Raw genomic sequence first — 25,954 nt, forward strand, 5'->3', positions numbered from 1 at the left:
AGGTGGGGTGGCCTAAAGGTGGGGGGCTCTCAATGATCCCATAGTATAGTGTGCCCACTTTGGGGGGATGGGAGAGTCATGTGGACTTTTAATGATGGGCGGGGGGGTGATGTTTGTTCTTCCGGGGATGAGGGTTGGAGGGCATTGCACATTTCTGTGGGTGTGAGGGACCCTCAAACTGCCTTTGAAAATGGCTAACCCGATCTCTGAGGAGCCGGTCTCGCTGGAAACTTTAGTTTCCCACTGCAGAAAAAAATTCCAGTGTGGGGTTTACCAGTGAGAAACTCCCCAAGCTCCAAAGTGTTGGTGAATACCAGTCTGGATCGCACCAAATACCTGGCACGAGTCATCTTGTCTAACCCACCCAAAATAGACACTTAAACATTTTTGGGAGAATCACACTCATGGGGCTGGATTCTCCCCTACCCGGTGGGGCGGGGGTCCCGGCGGGATGGAATGGCGTGCACCACTCAATCGTCGGGCCGCCCCAAAGGTGCAGATTTCTCCGCACCCTTGGGGGCCAAGCCCTCACCTGGCCAGCTGGCGGGAAAGGCCTTTGGCGCCACGCCAGCCGGGGCCGAAGGGACTTCGCCGGCCGGCGGAAGTCTGCGCATGCGCCTGAGCGTCAGTGGCTGCTGACGTCATCCCCGCTCGTGCGCAGGGGAGGGGGTCACTTCTGCATCGGCCATCATGAAGGCTATGGCCAACGCGGAAAGAAAAGTGCCCCCACGGCACAGGCCCACCCGCCGATCGGTGGGCCCCAATCGCGGGCCAGGCCACCGTGGGAGCACCCCCCGGGGCCATTTCGCAGCCCGCCCGCGCCGCCAGTAAGGGAGGTGTTTTGATTCACGCTTGCAGGACTTCGGCCCCTCGCGGGCCGGAGAATTGCCGGGGGGGCCCCGCCGACAGGCGCGGCATGATTCCCGCCCCTGCCGAATATCTGGTGCGGGAGACGGCGGGGGCAGGATTCACGCGGGCCCGCCCCCCCCCCCCCCCCCCCCCCCCCCTCCCAAGCGATTCTCCGACCCGGCAGGGGGTCGGAAAATCCAGCCCATGATGTGCAAAGCTAATATGAAGTTGAACAGTGGATTAGTTAAGAACCATAAGAGGTCAATCATATTACTATAGTGGCTCACTTTACATTTGGAACTTGGGATGAAAGTGAGTAATTATTATTTTTCGTGAATTATATATTTATAATCACTATTTTATTTTAATTTGAAAATGAATGAACTGTTTGAAGCTTTACTTTTCTTTTGTTTATAAAATTCTTGTGATCTGTTGACCAGTCAGAAAATGTCCTAGATTCTTCAGAAGTTTCAACGGAAAATGGAGAAAAAACAAGTAGGTTTCCAAAACCTCAACTCGAGATTCAGTTCACACCACTTCAACCAAACAAGATGTCGGTGAAAGAATCGAGTGGCAATTTGATTACTGTGAAAATACCCAGATCCAACAAAAAAAGAAAAAGCTCTGCACTCGAGGAGGTAAAGAATCCGTGTTGAGGATTTTATTTTTTAGCGAATCTTCACTTGCACAATGCTTCCCCCTTTTTTGTTTAGTGAATAGTGGTGGAAGAATTTCAGTGTTGATTATCAGCCTGTTGAACCATGTAATGAAAGATTCTGCCATGACCAACAAGCCCTGGTGTTGGACTCGAACCCGGATCACTGGTTCACGATACAGATGCTACCACTATACTACAAGAGCTGCTAAATTACGTTCCTATAATGCCTTCAATATGACTTGAGGGAATACTTTTTTCAAACTTAGTTGCATCCATGCACACAGTTCTCTTCTTTTAGTAGATTGTGGGTTCAAGTACACAACCTCAGGTGAAACCCCAGTGCAGAACTGAAGGGGTGCTGCACTGTCGGGGTTACCGTTGCTCAGGTGAGATGTTAACCGAGACCCTGGGCGCAATTCTCTGACTCCCACACCCAAAATGGCGTTTTGCGACAGGCCGCTAGGAGAATCGCTGCTCGCCGTTTCTAACGGTTAGAAACGGTGAGCGGTGATTCTCCGGCCCGAATGGGCCAAGTAGCCTGCCTAATCCGACTGGTTCACGCCGGCGCGCGACCGCTGCCTGTGGGGCCAGTGGGGGGGAGGGGAGGATCAAGCACCAGGGGGGTGCTCAGGAGGGGTCTGGCCCGCGATCGATGCCCACCGATCGTCGGGCCGACGTCTCTGAAAGACGCACTCTTCCCTCCGCTGCCCCGCAAGATCAATCCTCCATGTCTTGTGGGGCGACGGAGGGGAGGACGGCCAACCTGCGCATGCATGGGTGACGTCATTTAGGCGCCGCCGGCCACGTCATTCAGGCGGCGCCGCTTTGACGTGGGTGCCAAGGCCCGACGCGCGAAATTGACGCGCCGCCGCTCCTAGCCCCCTGGGGTGGGAGAATAGGGGGCGAGGAGCGGCCTCCGACACCGGAGTGAAACACTCCGGCGTCGGCACTTTGGGCGCGATTCTCCGCAAATGCGGAGAGTCGGAAAGGCTGCCATGAAACTGGCCGTGTTTCACGGCAGCCTCCGCGCCCCCTCCCGGGACCCGAATCCCCCCCCCCCCCCCCCGGGTCGGGGCTAGCAACGCGGCCCCGGGAAGAACGGCATCACGGGCTTAGCGACTGTCACTAAGCCCAAGCGTCACGACGGCTGACGCGCACGATGACGTCAGCCGCGCATGCGCGGGTTGGACGGCTACAACCCGTGCATGCGCGGATGGCGTCATCACGCATATGCGTCAAACCCGCACATGCGCGGGCCGTCATGCCCCTCAGCCGCCCCGCGTACTGATCCTGCGGGGCGGCGGAGGAACAAAGAGTGCGCGGGTATCGGACCCGCTGCCCGAGATCAGTTCCCACCGATCGCAGGCCCATGCCACCCTTGTGCCCGGTGCCATGGTTGTCCGGGACGGCACTTGGCGGCCGTTGTCACGAACAGTGAGAGCAGGTGTGTTTGCGTTCGTGAAAACGGCCATAAAGGCCTGGGAACTCGGCCCATCGGCCTGGGGAGAATCGCTGTTTGCCGTAAAAAACGGCGAGCAGCGATTCGTGCCGTGCCGGAGGGGGGAGAATAGCGGGAGGTCGGGAAAAATGTCGGGAAGGCCCTCCCGCTATTCTCCGACCCGTCGTGGGCAGCGGAGAATCGTGCCCTTTGTCTCCCTTTGGGAGAATCTATGTGCCTTAGATCCAATGGCCCTATTTTGAAGAAGAATTGGGCAGTTATCCCTGGTCATCATAATATTGCTGTTTGTGGTACATAACTGGATACAAACCGGCTGTCGAGCATTTTGGAGCTTCCTGAGGTCATGAAACGTGCAATATTAATGTAAGGCTGTGTTTTGTTTTGTTTATAAATGGCTTCCTAAAACGCGTAATTGTCGATGAGCACGACTAGTGAATTGGCTAAGCAGGAATGTTGGATTCCCTTTGAAATGTGGGAAGCCGCTTAAGTAGTGTGAAACTACTCTGCTTCACCAATCCAGTAGTTTTGTTTTTTTAATTGTATGCGTGTGTGTGCACGTATCCTTGCTAGGCTGGTCTTGAGTAAGCAGCCCTGGTATTTCCCAGGCTCCAGGTAGTATATGCGTACTGTTTATGTCAGCATATATCCCAAAGATATTTTATCCATGGCGTTGTTGGAATGGTGTGCTTCATCTTGCCAAAGTGAGGATTTTATTTGCTGATGAGATGGTAGCTTTGAAGTCTATAGAAAGGTATTTCATTTCATGCATCGGCATTTTAACCGCTAAGTAATGTAGCATTTGTTATAAGTTCTTATTAATTGATACCTTCCCACAAATTATATAGATTGCTCTTTAAAACTTGTCTGTTTAGTATTTTAAATATTGCACCAGATTTTTAATGAGATTTTCGTTTCTACATAACCATTTTTTGATAATTATACTTAAAATATACTTTTTCCCCCTCATTTCACAATTATCCTTCAAGAGTGGTATGCTGTCAGGCTGCTGGAAAAGCAATTCTACAAAGAAATCCTCAGCAGCTGGCACTTGTAAGGTACAAAACTATGTTGCTGAAAAAAGCAATAATATCTTAAGCAGAGTTGAATTCAAAGGAAATCAATGTTTGAATTATAACTCATTAATTTGGGATTGTTGATTGTCCAAAATCGCAGTGTTCTATTTAAATAGAGGCATATGCCTATTTTAAGTCTAATTCTAATAACTATGCAATACATATGTGCAAAAATATTATCCATTTACTTTAATTCCTAACTGAAAGTTAATCTGAATAAAATCTTTAAGGATAATGTGTTTTCTGCTCAGTGCAACAAATGCAGCCAGAATTAATTGCAAAAGGATATAGAGATCTTGCTAGTGAAATAACTGCATACCAATTCCAGCTAAATGCACCAGGAAGTGAAAGGGACCATAACTAGCTTTGACATCTTTATCCTCGATCAGCAATTGCATATATCTCTAGTTTGCTGTGTTGTGTTTCATTTGAAATATATTTTTCGTGATGGTGCTGATTGCTACTTGTGGATGATTCTGTGAGCATCAGCAATGCATGGCTACTCTGCCTAAGTAGCCTTGTGAACTCAGTTATACAAGGCTATTCAACAATAAAAGACAGCTTATCCACACCTGACATTCATAGCTGCAAAGGAATCGTAAGTAAGAACCCTACCAGGTTTCTTTCTCAGTCACCCTGACCTACCCATTGGTTAGAGGCAGTGAGTCCAATTGTAGTATCTCAACTACCTTCCTGCCTTTATGAAATGAAAAAATGAAAATCACTTATTGTCACGAGTCGGCTTCAAATGAAGTTTCTGTGAAAAGCCCCAAGTCGCCACATTCCGACGCCTGTTCGGGGAGGCTGTTACGGGAATCGAACCGTGCTGCTGTCCTGCTTGGTCTGCTTTCAAAACCAGTGATTTAGCCCTGTGCTAAACAGCCCCTTTACTCCATGTTCTTTGATTTTTTTTTTCAATCTCCATCTTTCAAATTTTGATTTACTTTTTACAACATTTTAGTGGGAAGAGAATTTCATTGTCCTTTGGTTTGAGCTTCCTCATTTTGCTTCTGAATAATTTAGCTCTAATTTTAAAATGGTGCCCCAACAAAGAAAATGGATTACCCCAACAAAGAAAATAGTTCATGTCTCCAGTCAATATAATTCTTATCATTTTAGAGATTTCAATTAAATCACCTCTATCCTTCTAAAATAAAGGAACTGCAAATCCACTGTATTTTGTCTGTAAATTTAACCCCCTCAACCGGGGGCAGCATCGTGGCACAGTGGTTAGCACAGTTGCTTCACAGCTCCAGGGTCCCAGGTTTCAAATCCCACTTGGGTCACTGTCTGTGTGGAGTCTGCACGTTCTCCCCGTGTTTCCTCCGGGTGCTTCGGTTTCCTCCCACAGTCGAAAGATGTGCAGATTAGGTAAATTGGCTATGCTAAATTGCTCTTAGTGTCCAAAAGAGGTTAGGTGGGGTTACGGGGATAGGGTGGAGGTGTGGGCTTAGGTAGGGTGTTCTTTCCAAGGGCCGGTGCAGACTCGATGGGCCGAATGGCCTCCTGCACTGTAAATTCTATGATTCTATGGAATCCTGATATTCTTGCAAATCTATGCTGTAACGCTGCCCTGAGGTCCCACAACAGATCCTTAGGATTATGATGCCATGAAGCATTGCAGGTTAGGTTGATTGGCCATGCTAAATTACCCGTTCGTGTCCAGAGATGTGCAGGTTATGTTATGGATTTAAGAGGAATGAGGTGGGGGAATGGGCCTAGGTGGGATGCTCTTTCAGAGCACGCGTGTAGAGTCGATGGGCTGTATGGCCTCCTTCTGCCTCCTGCACAGGAATTCTGTGATAAGAATCAGTGAGAGATAAGTGCTCTGAATTTTCTGTGCGCATCTGCAATTACCCAGAAAGCACATTACGTAGTGTAGCTATTTGGTTAAATTGAAAATGGTTATGGTACAAATGCTAAGCAGGCATTCTTTGTATCTTCTGGCCACCGTAATAAAAGTTAATGCTTTTTAGAAAATTAGAAATAAAAAATTTATTTCTTTCAGGATTGAACTACAATTCTCGTGTGTTGCTTTGAAAGCATCAAAATGATCTGGTTAGCTCTAATTAAGTAGAACACTACATATCTTTGGTTTAGGAATGTGACTACTATCAAATATTTAAGACCAAATTTAATCAGAATTGCTCAGAAAATAATTCTTGGTATTTGGAGGTATAGTCACATGGTTCTATAGTTATCTCATTAACAGTGTTTGTAGCTATTACATCATTAACAAAAACCTCTTGCACTAGACCTTTTCAGCATCTGTCATTCAATTAGAATTTGGTCACTACTTCCCATTATTAAAAAATACTTTTTTTTCAACTATTTCAAATTATCTTTTTCTTTTTTTTTTTTTAATTTTTTTATTGGAATTTTTTGCAGAAAATATAACAAAAAGTATAGCAAAAAGCAGTAATATGCAACTAACAGCCCCATAACACCCACAATTCCCCCCATACCGTAACATCACATGTATCACATCCCCCCCCCCCAAACAAGAGAACTTAACCATAAATTAAAATTAGATAAATCAAATTTAAATAAAATAAGCTAACATAATCAACGTCCCCCCCCGTCCCCCCGGGTTGCTGCTGCTACTGTCCCAGTACCCTATCGTTTAGCCAGAAAGTCGGGGAAAGGTTGCCACCGTTTAAAGAACCCTTGCACCGATCCTCTCAGGCCGAATTTAACCTTCTCAAGCTTAATAAAGCCCGCCATGAGCTTGAATGTGGACGATGCATTCTACATAATCTGCATCTGTAGCAAGAGATAACAGCTAGACATAATTTTATTGAATGTTGGACTTTAGTCAAGGGAGTCATGATAGTACAAAAATAAGCCATTTGACTCCTTGAATCCATGCCTGCTCTCTATAGAGCAATCCAGTTAGTCCTAATCTCTAATTTGATCCATGTAGTCCTGAACAAGTTTGTTTCCCTCAAGTATCCATCCACTTTCCTTCTGAAATCATTATCACTGCTTGATTCACCCTGGTATGCAGCAGGTTTTCTTATCATTACCATCAGTTATGTTTTTTAAAAAGTATATTTATATACCTTTTATTCTAATTTCCGTAAATCTGTGCACTAATTTTTGTATTTTCAGTTAAGGAAAACAGCATTTCCCTGTCTACCTTATTCAAACCTGCCATTGTTCATCCCCATCAAATTTCCCCATAACTACCTTTGTTCCAAAGAGAATGAAATCATCATCTCCAGCCTAACCATAGAGCTCAGATCCCTCAAGGATTGGTGACCAGACCTGGATTCAATACTCTTGTTGTCGCCTACTCAGAAACTGCCCAGTGAATATGTTTTACCCTTTGAGCAAACACATACCTGTTACATTAAACCAATTGCTGTCTGTAAATGTTGCAATTATCTGTGAGAAATGTTGCTTGTGTTTTAAGCTCTCTCCCCAACCCCTTAACAATATGCCTTCCTGCAGTCCTTTTTCTCCAGGTGTTATCTTCAATTATGTGAGGGTCACTAAACCATGTCTCATGCCATGAATTTAGTTCATCCACTGAAAATAATCTAATCTTTTGGGTAATTCAATAGCGTTGAGGATTTCGGCTACTTCCTTTCCCCTTTATTTTAATTTATTTCTGTGAATTATAGGCGGGATTCTCCCAACGGGCGGCTAAGTGCCGGCGCCGGAGTAAAAACGGGAGTGTTTTACTCCGGTGTTGGCGCCCGTTCCGGGACCCCATTCTGCGGCTCACGGGCTAGGGCGGCGCTGGAGTGGCCTACGCCGCTCCAGCTGCCGATCCTGGCCTGAACCCAGCGCCGCAGGGTCTGCGCATGCGCAGTTGGGCTGGCGCCAACTAGTACTTGCGCAATGGCCTTCTTCCCCACGGCGGCCCCGATGCCAAATGGCGCAGAGCTGCAGGAGCCGGCGCGGAGGAAAGGAGGCCGGGAGTGGCAGAGAGGCCGGCCGATCGGTGGGCCCCGATCGCGGGCCAGGCCACTAAGGAGCCCCCCCCCCCCCCCCCCCCCCCCATGGGTCGCCCCCGGACCCTTCAATGCCGAGGTTCCGCCGGCTCAAGAGGGTTAGAATGGCGCCGGTGGGTCTCAGCTTTTTGTTGATGGCCGCTCGGCCCATCCGGGCTGGAGAATCAGCGTGCTGGCCCGGACCGGAGATTCGCGCATACCCCGACCAGCACTGCGCCAATGGCGCCAATTTTCTGCACTGCGGAAAATTTGCGCCGCGCCGATTCTCCGGCCTGGTGGGGGGGGGGTTGGAGAATTATTTCTAACTGATACTTTTGGTGAGGGAAAGCAGAGTGAGAGGGATTGAAATTGTTCATGTGCAATATGATGAGAAGCAAAGGTGGAAAAGAATATGAAACAAATGAGGAAAACAAGTTGAATGTAATACCTTTTTAGGCCCTGAAAATGGCAGTGGCAAGTGCTCTGAGGGCAAAGATAATGCATCGTGAGCAGAGAGCTGCCACTTTTCTGTAAGGAAGACCAATCCGAGTGAACAGGAAGTGTACTAGACACTGGAGTCAGGATCCTTTATGTTTTCAATGAGTAGTAGCAGTTGTTTAAGAAGATACTCAATTCCTCACAACTAAAATATATCCCAGTAAAGAAAGATGATAAGAGGGTTAAAAGACATCCATGGCTAAACAAGGAGGTCAAGGACAATATTAAAAACAAAAAATAAGGCATATATTGCAAAGGCCAGTGGCAGGCTGGAAAATTGGGGAACTTTCAAACTTAAACAAAGTGATACTAAAAAGTAATAAGAGCTAAGGTAAATTACGAAATAAAACTCGCAAAATATCAAAAAGGATAGCAGTAGCCTCTAAGTACATAAAAGGGAAGCAAGTCGCTAAAGTGAATGCTGGTCCCTTGGATGATGAAACCGGAGAGTTAATAATGGGAAACACAGAAATGTCAAAAGTGCTATGTCAATTCTTTGCCTCAGTTTTCACGGTGGAGGACATTAGTACCATTCCTATAGTAACGGGCAATTCAGAGGTAATAGAAAGGGAGGAACTTTGACCAATCAACATCAATAGGGAAATGGTATTCAACAAACTATTGGGATTGAGACCAGACTAGTTCCTTAGGTCTGATGGCCTGCATCCTAGGGTGTTTGAAGAAGTGACGGCGGAGATAATGGATCCATTGGTTATAATATTCAAAAAGATTCCAGTGTATTGTAAAAATGCTAACGTAACGGCCTTATTCAAAAAGGGAGAGAGGCAAGACATGGGGAATTACAGACCCAGTTGGTTTAGCATCTGTTGTTGTGAAATTGTTAGAATCCATTATCAAGGAAGTAATATCAGGACATTTTAAAAGTCAAATCGCTATCCATCAGAGTCTGCATGGTTTTCTGAAGGGTCAGTCATGTTTGACTAATTTGCCGGAGTTCTTCGAAGATTTAACAAGCAGAGTGGATAATGAGGAACCTTTAGAGGTAGTATATCTGGACTTCCGGTAGACGTTTGATAAGGTACCGCACAGAAGGTTAATTCAAAAGGTTAGTTGGAATTAGGCGTAATGTATTAGCTTAGAATATTGGCTTATAGACAGAAGACAAAGGTGGGATAAATGGGTCTTTTTCTGGATGGCAAGATATAACTAGTGGGGTGCTGCAGGTTCCGGCCCTTGGGCTCCAGCTATTTACAATCTATAAACAAATTGGATACAGGGAAAGAAGGTTCTGTATCCAAATTTGCAGACGGCACAAAAATAGGTGGGGCAGTAAAATGCAATGACAAAATAAGAACCTTACAAATGGGTAAAGCTAGGTTAGGAGAGTGGACCAAAATGTGGCTAATGGAGTTTAACGTGGATTGAATCCAGGTCTGGTCACCATGCTTTTTGGTCAGAAAAATGGGGAGGCAACTTATTATTTAAATAGGGAGAGACTTTGGGGTGCTCCATTGCAGAGGCATCCGGGGGTCTTTGTTCATGAACCACAAAACTAGCATGCAGGTAAAGCAGATAATTAAAAAAGCAAATGGAATGTTGGCATTTATAGCTAAAGGTAAGGAAGTGTTGTTCCAACTATACAAGGCATTGGTGAGACCCACCTGGAGTATTGGGCACAGTTTTTCTACCCTTATTTGAGGAAAGATAAAGTTCAGAGGAGTTCACTAGTTTAATTCCAGAGGTGAGGGGTTTGTCCTATAAGAGAGATTGAATAGTTTAGGCCTATATTCTCAAGTTTGAAAGAATGAGGGGAGATCAAATTGAAGTATACAAGATGTTAAAAGGTATGGATAAAGTAGACGTGGAGCGGATGCTCCCTCTTGTGGGGCGTTCTAGAACGAGAGGTCATAGTCTTAGGATAAGAGGTAACAAATTTAAAACGGAGTTGAGGAGAAACTACTTCTCCCAAAGGGTTGTGAATCTGGAATTCACTACCCCAGAGTGTGGTGGATGCTGGGACAGTGAGTAAATTTAGGGTCAGACAGATTTTTAATTGCTAATAGGTTGAAGGACTAAGGCGAATGGGCATGACAGTGGAGTCAAGGCCAGGTTGTGATCCGCCATGATCGAATGTTAGAGCAGACTCGATGGGCCAAATGGCCCAATTTCTGCTCCTAAATCGTATGAACTTATGAATTATAGAGATTTTTAAGTGAATGGATTTCTTTGCTATTTTTGCTAATTTTCTTTGCATCTCTTTATAGATGTTATCAGCTGTCTATCATGGAGTTGGTTCATAACTAAAATAACCACTTTTTGCTGGGTTTTGTGATGGTTGGTTCTTAGTGGCTTGGGTATAATTTGAACATTATTTTGGCATTGATTCCTGACTGGACTGTCCGGTGACAATTGGATTTTGAACAAGTGCTTGATGTTTTGCAATAATCACTTGGTTGTGGTATGGTTCTCTCTCGATATGCCTTTGATACAATGGGGCTGATTTTAATTCACAAAACTCATTCAATTAGCATTAATATTGGGCCCAGGTTTTAAACTCTGGATAGGCATATGCAGCCTCTGGCATTAAAAAACATTGGACGATTTTATAAATTTAGAACTGGAGAAACAATGATTCAAAGGACATTTCAATATTTAGATCATCCTCTGAATGAAAATGGAAGATACAATCAGGATTTCAATTCAGTGTCAATAGTGTAAGATTTCTGTTCGGTTAGTGATGTGCCATCAATTAACCCAAGACGAGTACTGAACGAAACTGTGGCTTTCATAAGCTAAACAGAAAGCCTCCTGGCCACTGATCCCGAACCGGGGCAGGGCCGGAGCTCAGCCACCTTTATACCGAGCCCGAGGGGAAGAGCCACAGGCGGAGCCATCAGGCGGTGGTTTACCATAATACATGTAGTACAGTAACAGTTTACCACAATACATATAATACACTAACAGTGGTTTACCACAGTTAGTTTTACAGATTTCTGTCATGTAAACTGAGATTATTCTGGAGAGCAATGTCAACATGAATTTAGTGGTGGTGATATTGGAAAAATTTAAAGAATTCAATGAGTATTGCACAACACTAATGTTATTTGACTTGAGATAGTTTTTTCCAATAATTTTGATAGCAAATAGGCTAAATTGACAGTAATATATATCAATGGGATTATTGTACCTTTTGTGAGAAAAATACTTACTTCAATTAAGCGAGGTACTTGAGTTACAAATTGTGCACAGTCCATGGGCCCAGTAAGTTGCAAACGCTTTCAACCGTTATACAATGCTAGAAAGCCTCTTGTGAAATACAGAAATTAGTATTTCAAAGAATAATTTAGGTTAGAGATTTCAAGTCCTTAATTCCCACACCTCACCTCACACAAGTACTCTTTCTTGCAATTTTCTTGCATTGTTTGCGAATGTTGATGGCATGTTTCCAATTGAATGGAATTCAAGCTTATTAATATTGCCCTTAACTTTTATTTTTTCTGCTCTTAGAATATTGATGTCTGCGAAAACTTGAAAAATGCAATTGTTTCTAGAATGATATACAACAATCCTCCAACTTTCCCTACGCCTACCATGACCAGCATTGCAGAAAAGGTTGGTCTTTCTGTTATGTTTTAGCAAATTTGTGTGAGCTTAATTTGTAATAGACTTTTAGTAAGTCCTTTCATCCACCAATATGAAAGTTTGTACTTGCCACCCCATACTCTATCATGTCTAATGTGCCTCTAAACTGAATCAGGATGGTCTATTGTACTCCACCAGCCAATCATTGAGGTGCTCTTGGGAGGGTAGATGCAGTGGTTGTGAGACAAATTTCGAGCTAGTGTGCACTCTTGATATAAAGAATAGTTACTCTGACAAGAGGTCTGTAAGCATACTGCTCCATCCAAAAGAGGTTTTCGCTCTATGGGCTCAAACTTCAGGCCTGTAGAGTCACTGGAGATGGTGCTTATGCAGGACTCTGTTTGCACCAGAAGCAGCTGACCTAGTGGAATTATTACATCACATTGCCTTAACGGCTGATGTGAATCTCTGGGCTTGACCCAACGGTCATGCTGCGGCCGAAAGACAGCTCACTGCAGCGCAGCATGGCCGTAAAAAGCCGGGGGACTCTGCTCCCAGGATCTACCCGGTTTGCAAAGTCCAACTTGATCTCGCGAGATGCTGCAATGTAAATCCTACCCATTGTGGGTGGGATCACATTTTGGCAGATCTTCATATTAGAGTGAGACAGGCTAGTCTCACTCTAATATGCATATTTCTGAGGTAGCTGAGCCTTTGGGATTCATCCCCTTGGCGTTGGAGACCTCGGGCAAGCACCGTTCAGCACTGGGGCGGGATTCTCCCCTACCCGGCGTGACTGAGGGTCCCGGAGTAGGGGAATGGCGCCAACCACTCAGGGGTCGGGCCTCCCCAAAGGTGGGGAATTCTCCCCACCTTTGGGGGCCAGCCCCGCGCCGGAGCGGTTGGCACCAGAAGACTGGCGCAAAAAACCGGCGACCCCGGCAGCGGGGCTGGCCGAAAGGCTTTCGCCGGTCGGCGCATGCGTCGGCAGTGACGTCAGCGGCAGCTGGCCGCTGACGTCACTGCCGGAGCATGTGCGATGTGGGGTTCTCTTCCGCTTCCGCCATGTCGGAGGCCGTGGCGGCCGCGGAGGAGAAAGAGTGCACCCAGGGCACTGGCCCGGAGTCTGAGCGGGGGGCACCGATCGCGGGCCAGGCCACCGTGGGGGCACCCCCCCGGCGTTCGATAGCCCCCCCCCCCCCCAAGGACCTGGGGCCCGCTCGCGCCACTGATCCCGCCGTTCCAGAGGTGGTTCAAACCTCGGCGGCGGGAGAGGCCTCCCAGCGGCGGGACTTCGGCCCATCTGGGCCGCAGAATCACCGGAGGGGCCTCTCCGATCGGAATGGCGAGATTCCCGCCACCGCCACTTCCCAGGTGGGGGTCGGAGAATTTCGCCCCAGGTCTCTACAAACGGGGACCAGACGGAACAGCACTCGTGGGGGTCTCCTTGGGGATCGGAGGCCTCGGCTGCACGTCCTTTGAACAGAGTGGAGCCATGGCACTCCTGATGCCACCTGGTTACCCTGGCAGTACCATCCTGGCATTGCAATCTGGGTTCCAGCCTGGCACTGCGAGGTTGGTATTTTTACGTGCATGCGATCGGGCCGGGGTTGCCCTGCCTGGATGTTGGGGGGGGTGGGTGGAGGCCCGGGGGTTCTCCCATAGTGTGTTGGGTGGTGGGGCTGTCGGGAATTGCTTCGGGAAGCCTTGAAGATCCAGACGCCATTTACACTGAGAAGCTCAAATCACCGGTGTACTCCCCAGTGTACAAACGGGGCTATGTACGGTCTCGGCCAGACGTTCCCCGCGTGAGTGGCGTTGTATAGCCATGTGCTCACCTGTGAGAGCTGGCAAACACAGGGCTAAACGCACTGGCTATGGGACTTTAGTTGAATCAAGCCTTCTATTTCCAAATTTGGACTGAGTAGATTCAGTCAAAATTTGAACGTCACTTGCCAAAGAATAACTCTTCAGCTTCAAAAGGGGCTGAGCACTAACATTATTTGATGGGCTTGGCATCTAAATTGGAGGCAAGGTGATTGTGAAAGTGCTGTGGGATGATTTTTTTGATTGTGTGTGTGTGTTGTGAGTTCCTATATTTACAGGGTTCCAATTTTTACAGTGAGAGCAGAAGGTTTAGTGACTTTACACACAGGCAATTGGTGTGGGGTTGGATTTGCAGTGCCTATGGCTCTGCAGGGGGATGGCATAAATGTGGTCCTTCAGTGCACCTCCCATATAATGCTGTATCCGTGGCCCTGATTTCTCTTGTTTTATAAAATGCACGGGTTGGGCGGGGTGCACGCATGTTTTGTGCCATCACTGGGAATGGGGGGGGGGCATTAATGGAACTGGCAAGCCTAGTTCTACAGAGATCCGACCACCTATATTAAGCGTGAAGAGGGGGTGGGCTGACATCTGCCAACCACGGAGCCAAAGGTTTAAATTTAAGGTAATCAAGTTCACCGCTCACTGGGCGTGAACCTAATTACATCAGTGGAGAGGGCCCGGGACCATCGCGCCGTAGTTCTCACCGGCGCAAATCCAGTTTTTGATCTTTCATGAGATTTGGTAGCCATTATGGGATGTGCACCTATGGCGAATGCGTCTGAAAAATCACGGCCCGTGCTTTGATTTCCCTGAATCATTGAACTTGCCACATAGTATAAATCTGAGTTCTTAATAGTAACTGATACATAACCGTACAGTCTTCATTAGAAATCAACTGCTTGTATTGTCTTGACCTTGTATGATTTGGAATCTAAACTGTACCCTTGTGTGCAGCGGTCACTCATTGGAGGCTTGCCCCACTTTAATCCAGATTATCAGCAAACTAATTCCCCTGCTTTATTTTCAACACAAATATTTTAGTGCGAAGTGTAGACAACCTCAGTCTACGAGTTTTGATTACTCCAAAAGGTTTTTAAAAAACTTTCTCGATGTCTCGTTTGAAATGTGTTATTTACTTTTGTATGATGTATTTTTCTTGCAGACTAAATTGAATACTGCAATGTTCCAAAGTTTGCTTGTTTTAATTTATATATTGACTATTGCCTTTCATTTTAAAGGTTCCCTTGGAGGTGTCTCTGATCCTCCGCAATCATCTTCTGCACTAATGTTAATTCCATTTATGTTTATGGAACTAATTTTTAGATTGATGTTCCTCAGAACCATTATAGACTAGACTTTTTCCAGGCCTGACGTTCTCACGTTCGCAGCAAAAGGGCAGTTGCCTTCTAGACCAAAATGATGAGGCATAACGTGCCTCAGGATTAACTATGGCCATTTTTCATGTAATATTATGCACCAGATACAACATGGGTTTCCCAACTCTATATTTAACACCCAGGAAAAAATACTTTCAGAACCTATAATTTGTGCTGAAATGAAGGGAAATTTATATTCAATTTGATGCACAAATGCAACTTGAATAATTTTTAATACAGTACTTCAAATGCAATACTGAATCCGAAGTCTTTGTATTTTTTTCAGAAACTAAATAGAGAGGTCTGTGGAAATGGCTTGTCAAAACCAGGAAATTAACATTCTTGATTTGGTGTCCAAATATAATTGTCCTTCTTAAAAAAAGAAGCATAATTTTGTAATAGTCAGGCAATCAAAATAGTAATGTTTATTAGTTATGGATGCAGTTGTAAGCAACCATGCTTTTTCTTAATAAAAGCAAATTACTGTGGATTCTGGAATCTGAAACAAAAACAGAAAATACTGGACAATCTCAGCAGGTCTGACAGCACCTGTGGAGGGAGGAGGGAGTTAATGTTTTGTCTGGATGAATCTTTGTCAAAGCTGGAGAGAACTGGAAATAGGATCAGATTTATATTCTTCGGGGGGGGGGGGGGGGGGGGGGGGGGGCTGCGGTACGGCATAGAACAGCACAGCACATGGTCCTCCATGTGCCAAGCTTTGTCCGAAACCATAATCAAGCTATCTCACTCCCTGTCATTCTGGTAGTGCTTCACAGCTCCAGGGTCCCAGGTTCGATTCCCGGCTGCGTCACTATCTGTGCGGAGTCTGCGCGTCCTCCCCGCGTGTGCGTGGGTTTCCTCCGGGTGCTCCGGTTTCCTCCCACAGTCCAAAGATGTGCGGGTTAGGTGGATTGGCCATGCCAATTGCCCGTAGTGTCCTAAAAAGTAAGGTTAAGGGGGGGGTTGTTGGGTTACGGGCATAGGGTGGATACGTGGGTTTGAGTAGGGTGATCATTGCTCGGCACAACATCGAGGGCCGAAGGGCCTGTTCTGTGCTGTACTGTTCTATGGTGTGCTCCATGTGCCTGTCCAATAACCGCTTGAAAGTTCCTAAAGTGTCCGACTCCACTAACACAGCAGGCAGTCCATTCCACGCTCTAACCCCTCTGAGTAAAGAACATCCCTCCTATATCTCCCACCCCGAACCTTATAGTTATGCCCCTTTGTAACAGTTACATCCACCCGAGAAAATAGTCTCTGAACGTCCACTCTATCTATCCCCCTCATCATCTTATAAACCTCTATTAAGTCTCCTCTCATCCTCCTTCGCTCCAATGAGAAAAACCCTAGCTCCCTCAACCTTTCCTCATAAGACCCTCCAATCGAGGCAGCATCCTGGTAAATCTCCTTTGCACCCTTTCCAATGCTTCCACATCCTTCCTGTAATGAGGTGACCAGAACTGCACACAATACTCCAAATGTGGTCTCACCAGGGTCCTGTACAATTGCAGCATAACCCCACGGCTCTTAAACTCAAGCCCCTGTTAATAAACGCTAACACATTATAGGCCTTCTTGGCTCTATCCACTTGAGTGGAAACCTTCAGAGATCTGTGGACATGAACCCCAAGATCTCTCTGTTCCTCCACATTCCTCAGAACCCTGCCGTTGACCCTGTAATCCACATTCAAATCTGTCCTACCAAAATGAATCATCTCGCACTTATCAGGGTTAAACACCATCTGCCATTTTTCAGCCCAGCTCTGCATCCTATCAATGTCTCTGCAGCCTACAACAGCCCTCCACCTCATCCACTACTCCACCAATCTTGGTGTCATCAGCAAATTTACTGACCCCCCCCTCCTCCAAGTCATTGATAAAAATCACAAATAGCAGAGGACCCAGCACTGATCCCTGTGATACACCGCTGTTAACTGGTCTCGAGTCTGCAAATTTTCCATCCACCACCACCCTGTGTCTTCTATGTGATAGCCAGTTACTTATCCAATTGGCCAAATTTCCCTCTATCCCACACCGTACTTTCTTATGAGCCGACCATGGGGAACCTTGCCAAACGCCTTACTGAAATCCATGTATACGACATCAACTGCTCTACCTTCATCAACACACTTAGTTACCTCCTCAAAGAATTCAATTAAATTTGTGAGGTAAGACTTGCCCTTCACGAATCCGTGTTGACTATCCTGGATTAAGCTGCATCTTTCCAAATGGGCATTAATCCTAGCCCTCAGAACCATTAACTTGCCGACCACCGAACTAAGACTAACTGGCCTACAATTACTAGGGTCATTCCTATTCCCTTTCTTGAACGGAGGAACAACATTCGCCCCTCTCCAGTCCTCTGGCACTATCCCCATGGACAGTGAGGACCCAAAGATCAAAGCCAAAGGCTCTGCAATCTCATCCCTTGCCTCCCAAAGAATCCTAGGATATATCCCATCTGGCCCAGGAGACTTGTCGACCCTCAGGTTTTTCAAAATTGCTAATAGATGAAGCAACTGTATGAAGCATGAAGCGGTGGGGCAGGATAGAGGGCCAGTGATAGTTGGAGATTGGCAAAGATGTCATGGACAGAAAGACAGAGTGAATGTAAATGATAAGAGATGATGACTAAGAAGGGTGCCACTAGAGGTCAGAATAGGTTAATGGCATAACAAAAGGTGTGAGCATTGTGTCAAAGGATAACCTGGAACAGGGAATAGATGGCCTGTGTGGGGGTGGGGGGGTTAATGGTGAGGGAAAAATGGATCGATCGGGAAAAAATGAATTGATAGAAATGAAAATGTAGTGAAGGTAGAGGAGAGAGTTCACTATCAGAAGTTGTTGTGAAGTCTGTGTTAATCCGGAAGGCTGTAATCTGCCGAAACCGAAGATGAGGTGCTGTTCCTCAGTTCTTTTTTTTTTCTTATCTGTTGGGTTGTTTCCTTGGGTACCTGACTGCAGTAGCAAATCAATTCCACATATCTGACATATTTGTCTACATTTATAAGACTTGGACTTGGACTAGAAAAGCAAACCTATTCAAAATTTAGTTTTCTCTCTTCCGTCGAAAACACTCGTAAAACATATTGTGCTAATAAAGCTTGGCTTCACCAAAGACTAAAATAAAATTGTTCCTGCAATAAAGTCTTGTTACGCGATGAAATGTTAGATGAAGGAAAAGAGATACTGACTAATTTGTACATATGATCTCCATTATAAACATAAATTGACAATATGGTGGGTTTAGTTTGTGGTACAATACTGTTTCATTTTAAGTTTATTTGTTTCAGAATGTTAAAGGTACACCTGGTCAACTAAGAAAACAAACCTCTGTCTCAAGTCTCAAGTCATGCCAAAAGAAAGATGGAACACTGCAGAAAATTGGAGGCTTGTTGCAAAGTTCGCCAACAATTCTACAGAAGAAAGGTTTGACCACAACTTTGCATGCTTCGCTGTAGCTGTGGTAAAAGTTGTATGTAGAATCTGAAAATAGTCGAAATTTGCTTGTCTTTTAAATCCTACTTGTGGATAATGGCACTGCCCAATGTAACACACGTGACTTATTGAGTTCTTGCCTTGAGGTCAGAATGTTCTGAATTTGGGTGCCACTGATTCAGTATTGAAGGAGCACAGCGTTTCCTAAGAACCTGTACTTCAAATGAGGTGTTAAAATTGTACAACGTGGACATTTAAATATTTAATTTTAAAGAAGAGCACGGTTTTGCTATGTCATGGCCAATGTTCCCTCCACCAATGCATAAGTCCTCACTTAAAGTTGTGGCTGTGTACAGGAAAATTGCAACTTTAAGTGAAACAATGTAGTGAATCATAAGAATCAATGTTAAATCTGGAGCTGGGTTCCTTCTGGTGTTTGGCATCTGGGGGGGGAAAATGTACAAGTACGTTTGCAGTACTGTACATTCCTAGCTGAAATAACTTGTAAGCTATATATAAAAAATAGACGAAAGTAAGATTGTAAATTCAAATACGGTCAGTCTCTCTTCTTGAGCAGTCCCTCGTGTATGGGAATGACTTTCTTCCATTTTGGTTTGATAGGTTTTCAGATGGCTAATAAATCCTATGCAATCATCTGCTACATGTGGGTCATGTGTTGAATGGTCAGTTAAATGATTTGGAAGGATATTTTTGCACTCTCTTCTTCACCCCATCCTTGATTTGGACTCTGCATTTTCCTGATTTAGTCTCTGTTCAGTGCCTTCCGAATGGACCATCTCCATTTTGGGCAGTCGCCATGGTGGATATGTTTGACCTTTCAGGATTATTTTTGAGGACATCCCTAAAGCGTTTGTGAGGTACATTTTGAGGGATTAAAACCTCCATGAGCTATTGGGCATGTTGGCTTGCCACCTTCAGCAAATGAGCCCGCAATAGCTTTAAAATAGCCTCTGCTTCACCTGCTACAAAGGTGTACAAGGGCCAGGCTTGGAACTTCAGAAGATTACAGTCAGGATCCTTAAGCATGAAGGGCCATAAGAAGAAGGAACCCAAGCAGCCAAGCACAGTTTTTCTTTTGGAGGGGTGGGGGAGGTAAAAAGGGGGTGGTCATGCCACCTGAGCACAAGGAAGGCTGACAGGCCTCTGCTTTTCCTGAGACATCTTTCCAACAACAGGTAACACAATGAAACCGCAGCCACAGTAATAGCTTCTGTGGTCTGCCTAAATTGGGCCCATATTTGCAAAGTCCTGCCTCCATTCCCACACTGCTGATTGACTTTCAAACCCATTACCAGAGCACTCCTGTGCAATACTGGAGCCAATATTTTTCCTTGGGTGCAGATTCAGGATCTGAAAATGACCCTGATTTCTGTTTTCTGCCCTGAAAGAAAATCTTGTCCTTTGAAGTTTTTGTTTTGTCTGTGGAAACTGTCTGTGGAATGTTTCCATCTATGAAATTACTACCGCGTTGCGCAGTGGCCCATTATGTTGGTACATTAATCCATTGACCTGGATTTTCATGGAGACTCCAGGGACCTTTCAAAATCGCAGGCAGGATGTGGAAGCTCTGCCTCCATTTCTAAAATCCCATTCTGCATTGGGTGCGGGGTAATCGGAGGTGGGATGGGACTCCTACCTCTGTGAAACCCAATCTCAGCAGGACTGATTTTTTTGTACTTGGTTCAAATACATAATTTTCGCTGAAGCAAGGAAGGATCTTATCTCGGGCCAAATGCAAGTTGCAAATTTTTAGAGAAGGCTCTTCAAAGCTGGATAAGGTCTGCAGAACGGTCAACATCAACTGTCTTTGTGTGGTTATGAACGCAAGTCTGCTTGTTTTGTTAAAAGATGAAGATTTGAGGGAAAATTTTAAATGGGCTGTCATGAATGGGAATTTTTTTTAATATCATGAACTCTGCGTTTTTTTAGAACCTTCTCCTAAGGTATGTCCACGGTGGATAGTGGGTGATTGGCATAGATTGTTTAAGAAAAAAGGATGTGTGAAGACATTATGAGTTAGTAAGAAGTCTTACAACACCAGGTTAAAGTCCAACAGGTTTGTTTCAAACACGAGCTTTCGGAGCACGGCTCCTTCTTCAGGTGAATGGAAAGGCTTGTTCCAGAAATGTTTATATAGACACAGTCAGAGATGCCCCGGAATGCGAGCACCTGCAGGCAATCAAATCATCAAAGATGCAGAGAGAGAGGTAACTCCAGGTTAAAGAGGTGTGAATTGTCCCAAGCCAGTTCAGTCGGTAGGCCTCTGCAAGTCCAGGCTTGTTGGTGGGGGCCGAATGTAATGCGACATGAATCCCAGATCCCGGTTGAGTCCGCATTCATGCGTGCGGAACTTAGCTATAAGTTTTTGCTCAGCAATTTTGCGTTGTCGCGTCTCCTGAAGGCCTCCTTGTAGAATGCTGACCCGGAGATCAGAGGCTGAATGTCCTTGACTGCTGAAGTGTTCCCCAACTGGAAGGGAACAGTCCTGCCTGTTGATAGTCGCACGATGCCCGTTTATTCGTTGTCGCAGTGTCTGCATGGTCTCGCCAATGTACCACGCTTCGGGACATCCTTTCCTGCAGCGTATGAGGTAGACTACATTGGTCGAGTCGCACGAGTATGCGCCGCGTACCTGGTGGGTGGTGTTTCCACGTGTAATGGTGGTGTCCATGTCGATGATCTGGCATGCCAGATCTGCAAGACATGCCAGATCATCGACATGGACACCACCATTACACGTGGAAACACCACCCACCAGGTACGCGGCGCATACTCGTGCGACTCGACCAATGTAGTCTACCTCATACGCTGCAGGAAAGGATGTCCCGAAGCGTGGTACATTGGCGAGACCATGCAGACACTGCGACAACGAATAAACGGGCATCGTGCGACTATCAACAGGCAGGACTGTTCCCTTCCAGTTGGGGAACACTTCAGCAGTCAAGGACATTCAGCCTCTGATCTCCGGGTCAGCATTCTACAAGGAGGCCTTCAGGAGACGCGACAACGCAAAATTGCTGAGCAAAAACTTATAGCTAAGTTCCGCACGCATGAATGCGGACTCAACCGGGATCTGGGATTCATGTCGCATTACATTCGGCCCCCACCAACAAGCCTGGACTTGCAGAGGCCTACCGACTGAACTGGCTTGGGACAATTCACACCTCTTTAACCTGGAGTTACCTCTCTCTCTGCATCTTTGATGATTTGATTGCCTGCAGGTGCTCGCATTCCGGGGCATCTCTGACTGTGTCTATATAAACATTTCTGGAACAAGCCTTTCCATTCACCTGAAGAAGGAGCCGTGCTCCGAAAGCTCGTGTTTGAAACAAACCTGTTGGACTTTAACCTGGTGTTGTAAGACTTCTTACTGTGCTCACCCCAGTCCAACGCCGGCATCTCCACATCATTATGAGTTAGCACCAAGTTGCCATGGGGCAATAAGGGCCATGGAGATGAATTGGGGGGGGGGTTGTGTGGCATGAGTTAGCGGAGTATGAGGGATCATTGAGGATGGGTGGCGTATGAGGTGGCATGGAGAATATGAGGGGCCATTGGGTTGGCATATATGGGCATGAGGGTCAGGGCTGGATGTAGTCCCAGAGAACCAAAGTGAGTCTTTCAAGGAACCTGCCTTGGCACTCCTGTGGCCACCTACAATCTGCGTCTCAGGGCAGGAGCTCCAAATCCATCCTGCCATATCCAGCATTTTTGCCAAAGTGAGCATGCCAAGCTGGGAGATTTTGGACCTGAGCTGCCCACTTTGGGAGCAAAAATCCAAGTCATTGGGTGAAAATAATTTGAATGTTTAAGTTACTATGTATCACGGTCTTATAAAACATGGTAGTCATGTTATGGTGATTAAAAGTAGATTTTAATTTTGGATTTTGCAGCTACTTTTGATTCCATTGAATAATAAATACTACATTTGGCTTAACGGCGCAATTGGGGATCTGAAATGTTAAAAGTTACAGAACTCAACGATAAATTGTTACATTCCTTTTTTCCTCATTACTGACCTTGCACTTTACAAGCAATTTACGTTTGTTTGCAGCCAAAAGGTTAATGGAAACATTAAGTTCCCCCAAGCATCTAGAAGTGGAAGCTACATGTAATAATGAAGCAAGGCCCAAAAGATCAAGAAGGAAACTGTATAAGCAAGATATATCATCACCTGTGAATTTTCCATCTCAACCAGTAAGTGCAGTGTGCAGCAAACAAGTCAATTTTCTGTTTTCATTCTTTGATGAAAAACTGGTGGAGTATTGAGTAGTGTTTTTTGTAAACTTGTATGTGCACAGGAGATACAAAATTATTATGAAGCAGGAGTATAATTTTGGTTACATTTGTGACATTTCATTGTTACAGCTTTGGAAACGATTATATGGTTTCAAATTGATTTGCTGAAAACACAGCTTTGTGTACAAAAACACTCATGCTTTTTTATAACTAGAACAGAACTGTTAACCCATTGCGTTCTAATTATAAAAAGAACCTAAGAATACAAATATAAATTACAAACTGGCGGTATTAACTGATTCGAAGCTACAGTTGATGATATGTCAGATCATCCTTTGACCTTTGAAGAATGAGGGGCGAGAATCTCATCGAAACCTATAAAATTCTAACATGACTGGACAGGGTAGATGCAAGAAGGATGTTTCCTATGGTGGGGGTGTCTAGAACCAGGGGTCACAGCCTGAGGATACAGGGTAGACTATTTTAGGATAGAGACGAGGAGAAATTTCTCCACGCAAAGAGTGGTGAAGTTGTGGAATTCGTTGCCACGGAAGTAGTTGAGGCCAAAATATTGTATGTTTTCAAGAAGTTAAGAGTTAGCACTTGGGACGAAGGGGATCATGGGATATGGGTGGAAAGTGGGATTGGGCTATTGAGTTGAATGATCAGAATGAATGGCGGAGCAGGCTTGCTGGGCTGAATGACCTCCTGCTCCTTTTTTCTATGTATTGGTGAAACCGCACCTGGAGTATTGTGCATAGTTTTGGTCCCCTTATTTGAGGAAAGATATACTGTAGTGGCATTGGAAGCAGTCCAAAGAAAGTTCACTAGATTAATTCCAGAGATGAAAGGTTTGTCTTATGAAGAGAGATTGAGCAGTTTAGGCCCATACTGTCTGGAGTTTAGAAGAATGAGGGCGGGGAGAACAAATTGAGCAATATAAGATGATAAACATTATGGATAAAGTAGACGCAGAGCGGATGCTTCCTCTTGTGGGGCATTCTAAAACGAGGGGTCATAGTTTCAGGGAGAGGGGTAGCAAATTTAAAACTGAGATTTGAATCTCTGGAATTCGCTACCCCAGAGCACGTAGATGCTGGGACAGTTGGACAGATTTTTAATTAGTAACGGGTTGAAGGGTTACGCAGAACTGGCAGGACGGTGGAGTTGAGGCCATGATGAGATCAACCATGATCGTATTGAATGGTGGAGCAGCCTCGAGAGACTAAATTGCCCACTCCTGCTCCTACTTCTTGTGCTGCAAGAAAGAATTATTCAGTCTGTTTGCACCTTCCAGCTCTTGGCCTGTAGCCCTGTAGGTAACAGTCCCTTAAGCATAAATCGGGTGTTCTTGATTAATAAGGGGATCGGGGTTATGGGGAGAAGACAGGCGAATGGGATGAGGAACATATCAGCCATGATCGAATTGCGGAACAGACACGATGGGCCGAAAGGTTTAATTCTGCTCCTATATCTTATGGTCTTATGGTTTCTGTGATTCAACTGTTACTATTTTGAAATGCTCAAAATATGCCCAAACTCTGGAGAAAGTTAAGTTATTCCAAAAAGTCCAATAAGTTACCTTTTTATAAATTGCATTGTTGTATCTTTTACGGAACTCAATACCTGAATTAACCAGAAACATTTGAAATTTGCAGATAATAGAGATGAGTGAAAAAGAGAGTGATCATTCAATCATGAAGAGGCGATTACGTACAAGGACAGCTAAAATTACAAAGTGACCTCCTCTCTCGATACATGGAGTACTTTTATTTGTTTTTTAAACTGCAATCATTGTACTTGTACAGGAGACCTGCCATTTGTGAGAAGGGATGTATAAAATATGTTCAGCTCTTTTGATTTAAGATTGCACTTGTACATATTGTAAAACTCAAAAGTAAATAAATTCAAAGCTATTAACTCTTGATTCGAAGAACAATAAATACCTTAGTGATTTTAATAAAATACAGAAGATTTATGATCCTCTCTAAACGGCTCATTTAAAGTTGTATTCCCTTTTGAGGTTTGAGGAGTCTGTCATTAGCTTGTGTGCCTCCTAGAAAGGCAAGGTGTGGCTCCTTCTGACCAAGGAGCTATTTCCAGATGGTCTGATTCATAGCAGCTGGCCATTCAACTCATAGGCCAAAAGAACCTGGATTAGATTTTGTTGAGGCAATGTCCAATACTTTTTGAAGAGTTACTTTTGTTAACTATTTTTAGGGTTCCAAAATCTTGCCAAATTAATGCTATGTTACATGAAATATTTAAAAGTTGATTCCATTGTCAAAGGGCCATTTCCTGAGAATTGGTTTGTGCATAGTCCATTTATTGAAGCCTCGCAGAAAGTTGAAAAATAAAGCTGATAAGCTAAGATATACTAAGACTCGGGATATTCATTGTCTCTTTCGACATTACCCATTTCAACTTTATCCATTAATGGGTGATCTGTGCTCCAGGCCAAGTGTTTCTTTGTGGCGCGCCGTTAGCTGGCGGTGGAGTTTTTTCTTCCCACCACTTGTCAATGGGATTTCCCATTGAAGCCACTCCATGCAGCTGGGAAACCTGCAGTCAGGGATTTGCTGCTAGCAGGAGAATCCCAACAGTCGGAGAATGACCCACATTTTTGGTATGATGTGTTCTGGGTCTAGTTGAACAAAAGTAGGATCGAAACTATAGTTCCCAGGATTGTCAAAAGGGTCTAAATCCTGAACCTTTAAGCCTCAAATAGTATGTCCAACTCTTAATTTCAATCGGTTAAGACTCATGCATGTAAGTTGTCGGTATAAGATGCTTAATTTATTTTTAAGAACATCAAACCTTTTGCAACCATCTCTTTTGCTGTTCGTAAATTGTATCACTCCTCCACTATAGATCTGTCTGACTTGGACAGCTTCTCCTCCTCATCGTGGGTGAAGTCAGATGTAAGGTAACAATTTAACTGCAATTTCTTGTTTCAGATTCAGCTTCCCACTATAATTTTTAAGGTCACCAATATTTGTCTCTTTTCTATGTGGTTAGCACAATGTGCTCAAC

At 45.0% G+C, this 25,954-nt stretch overlaps 1 protein-coding gene across 6 annotated transcripts in view; it reads left to right on the top strand.

Annotated features, from left to right (window-relative positions):
- The window catches only part of kif20bb (kinesin family member 20Bb), a 129,965-nt gene extending 105,052 nt beyond the window's left edge, over positions 1–24,913 (top strand). For 2 of the 6 annotated variants that reach the window (XM_038773241.1, XM_038773238.1), the window contains exons 29-34: positions 1,290–1,487; positions 3,953–4,021; positions 11,944–12,048; positions 18,517–18,652; positions 22,737–22,879; positions 24,580–24,888. In XM_038773241.1, the coding sequence (XP_038629169.1) occupies positions 1,290–1,487; positions 3,953–4,021; positions 11,944–12,048; positions 18,517–18,652; positions 22,737–22,879; positions 24,580–24,663 (735 nt within the window). In that variant the 3' untranslated portion in view covers positions 24,664–24,888. Of the gene's footprint in view, positions 1–1,289; positions 1,488–3,952; positions 4,022–11,943; positions 12,049–18,516; positions 18,653–22,736; positions 22,880–24,579 lie in introns of those variants that run through there. The other 4 variants (XM_038773239.1, XM_038773240.1, XM_038773243.1 and 1 more) reach the window with 3 other exon arrangements.
- The last annotated feature ends 1,041 nt before the right edge of the window (positions 24,914–25,954 follow it).

Source organism: Scyliorhinus canicula, chromosome 16 (assembly GCF_902713615.1).
Source record: "Scyliorhinus canicula chromosome 16, sScyCan1.1, whole genome shotgun sequence".
Classification (NCBI taxonomy): domain Eukaryota; kingdom Metazoa; phylum Chordata; class Chondrichthyes; order Carcharhiniformes; family Scyliorhinidae; genus Scyliorhinus; species Scyliorhinus canicula.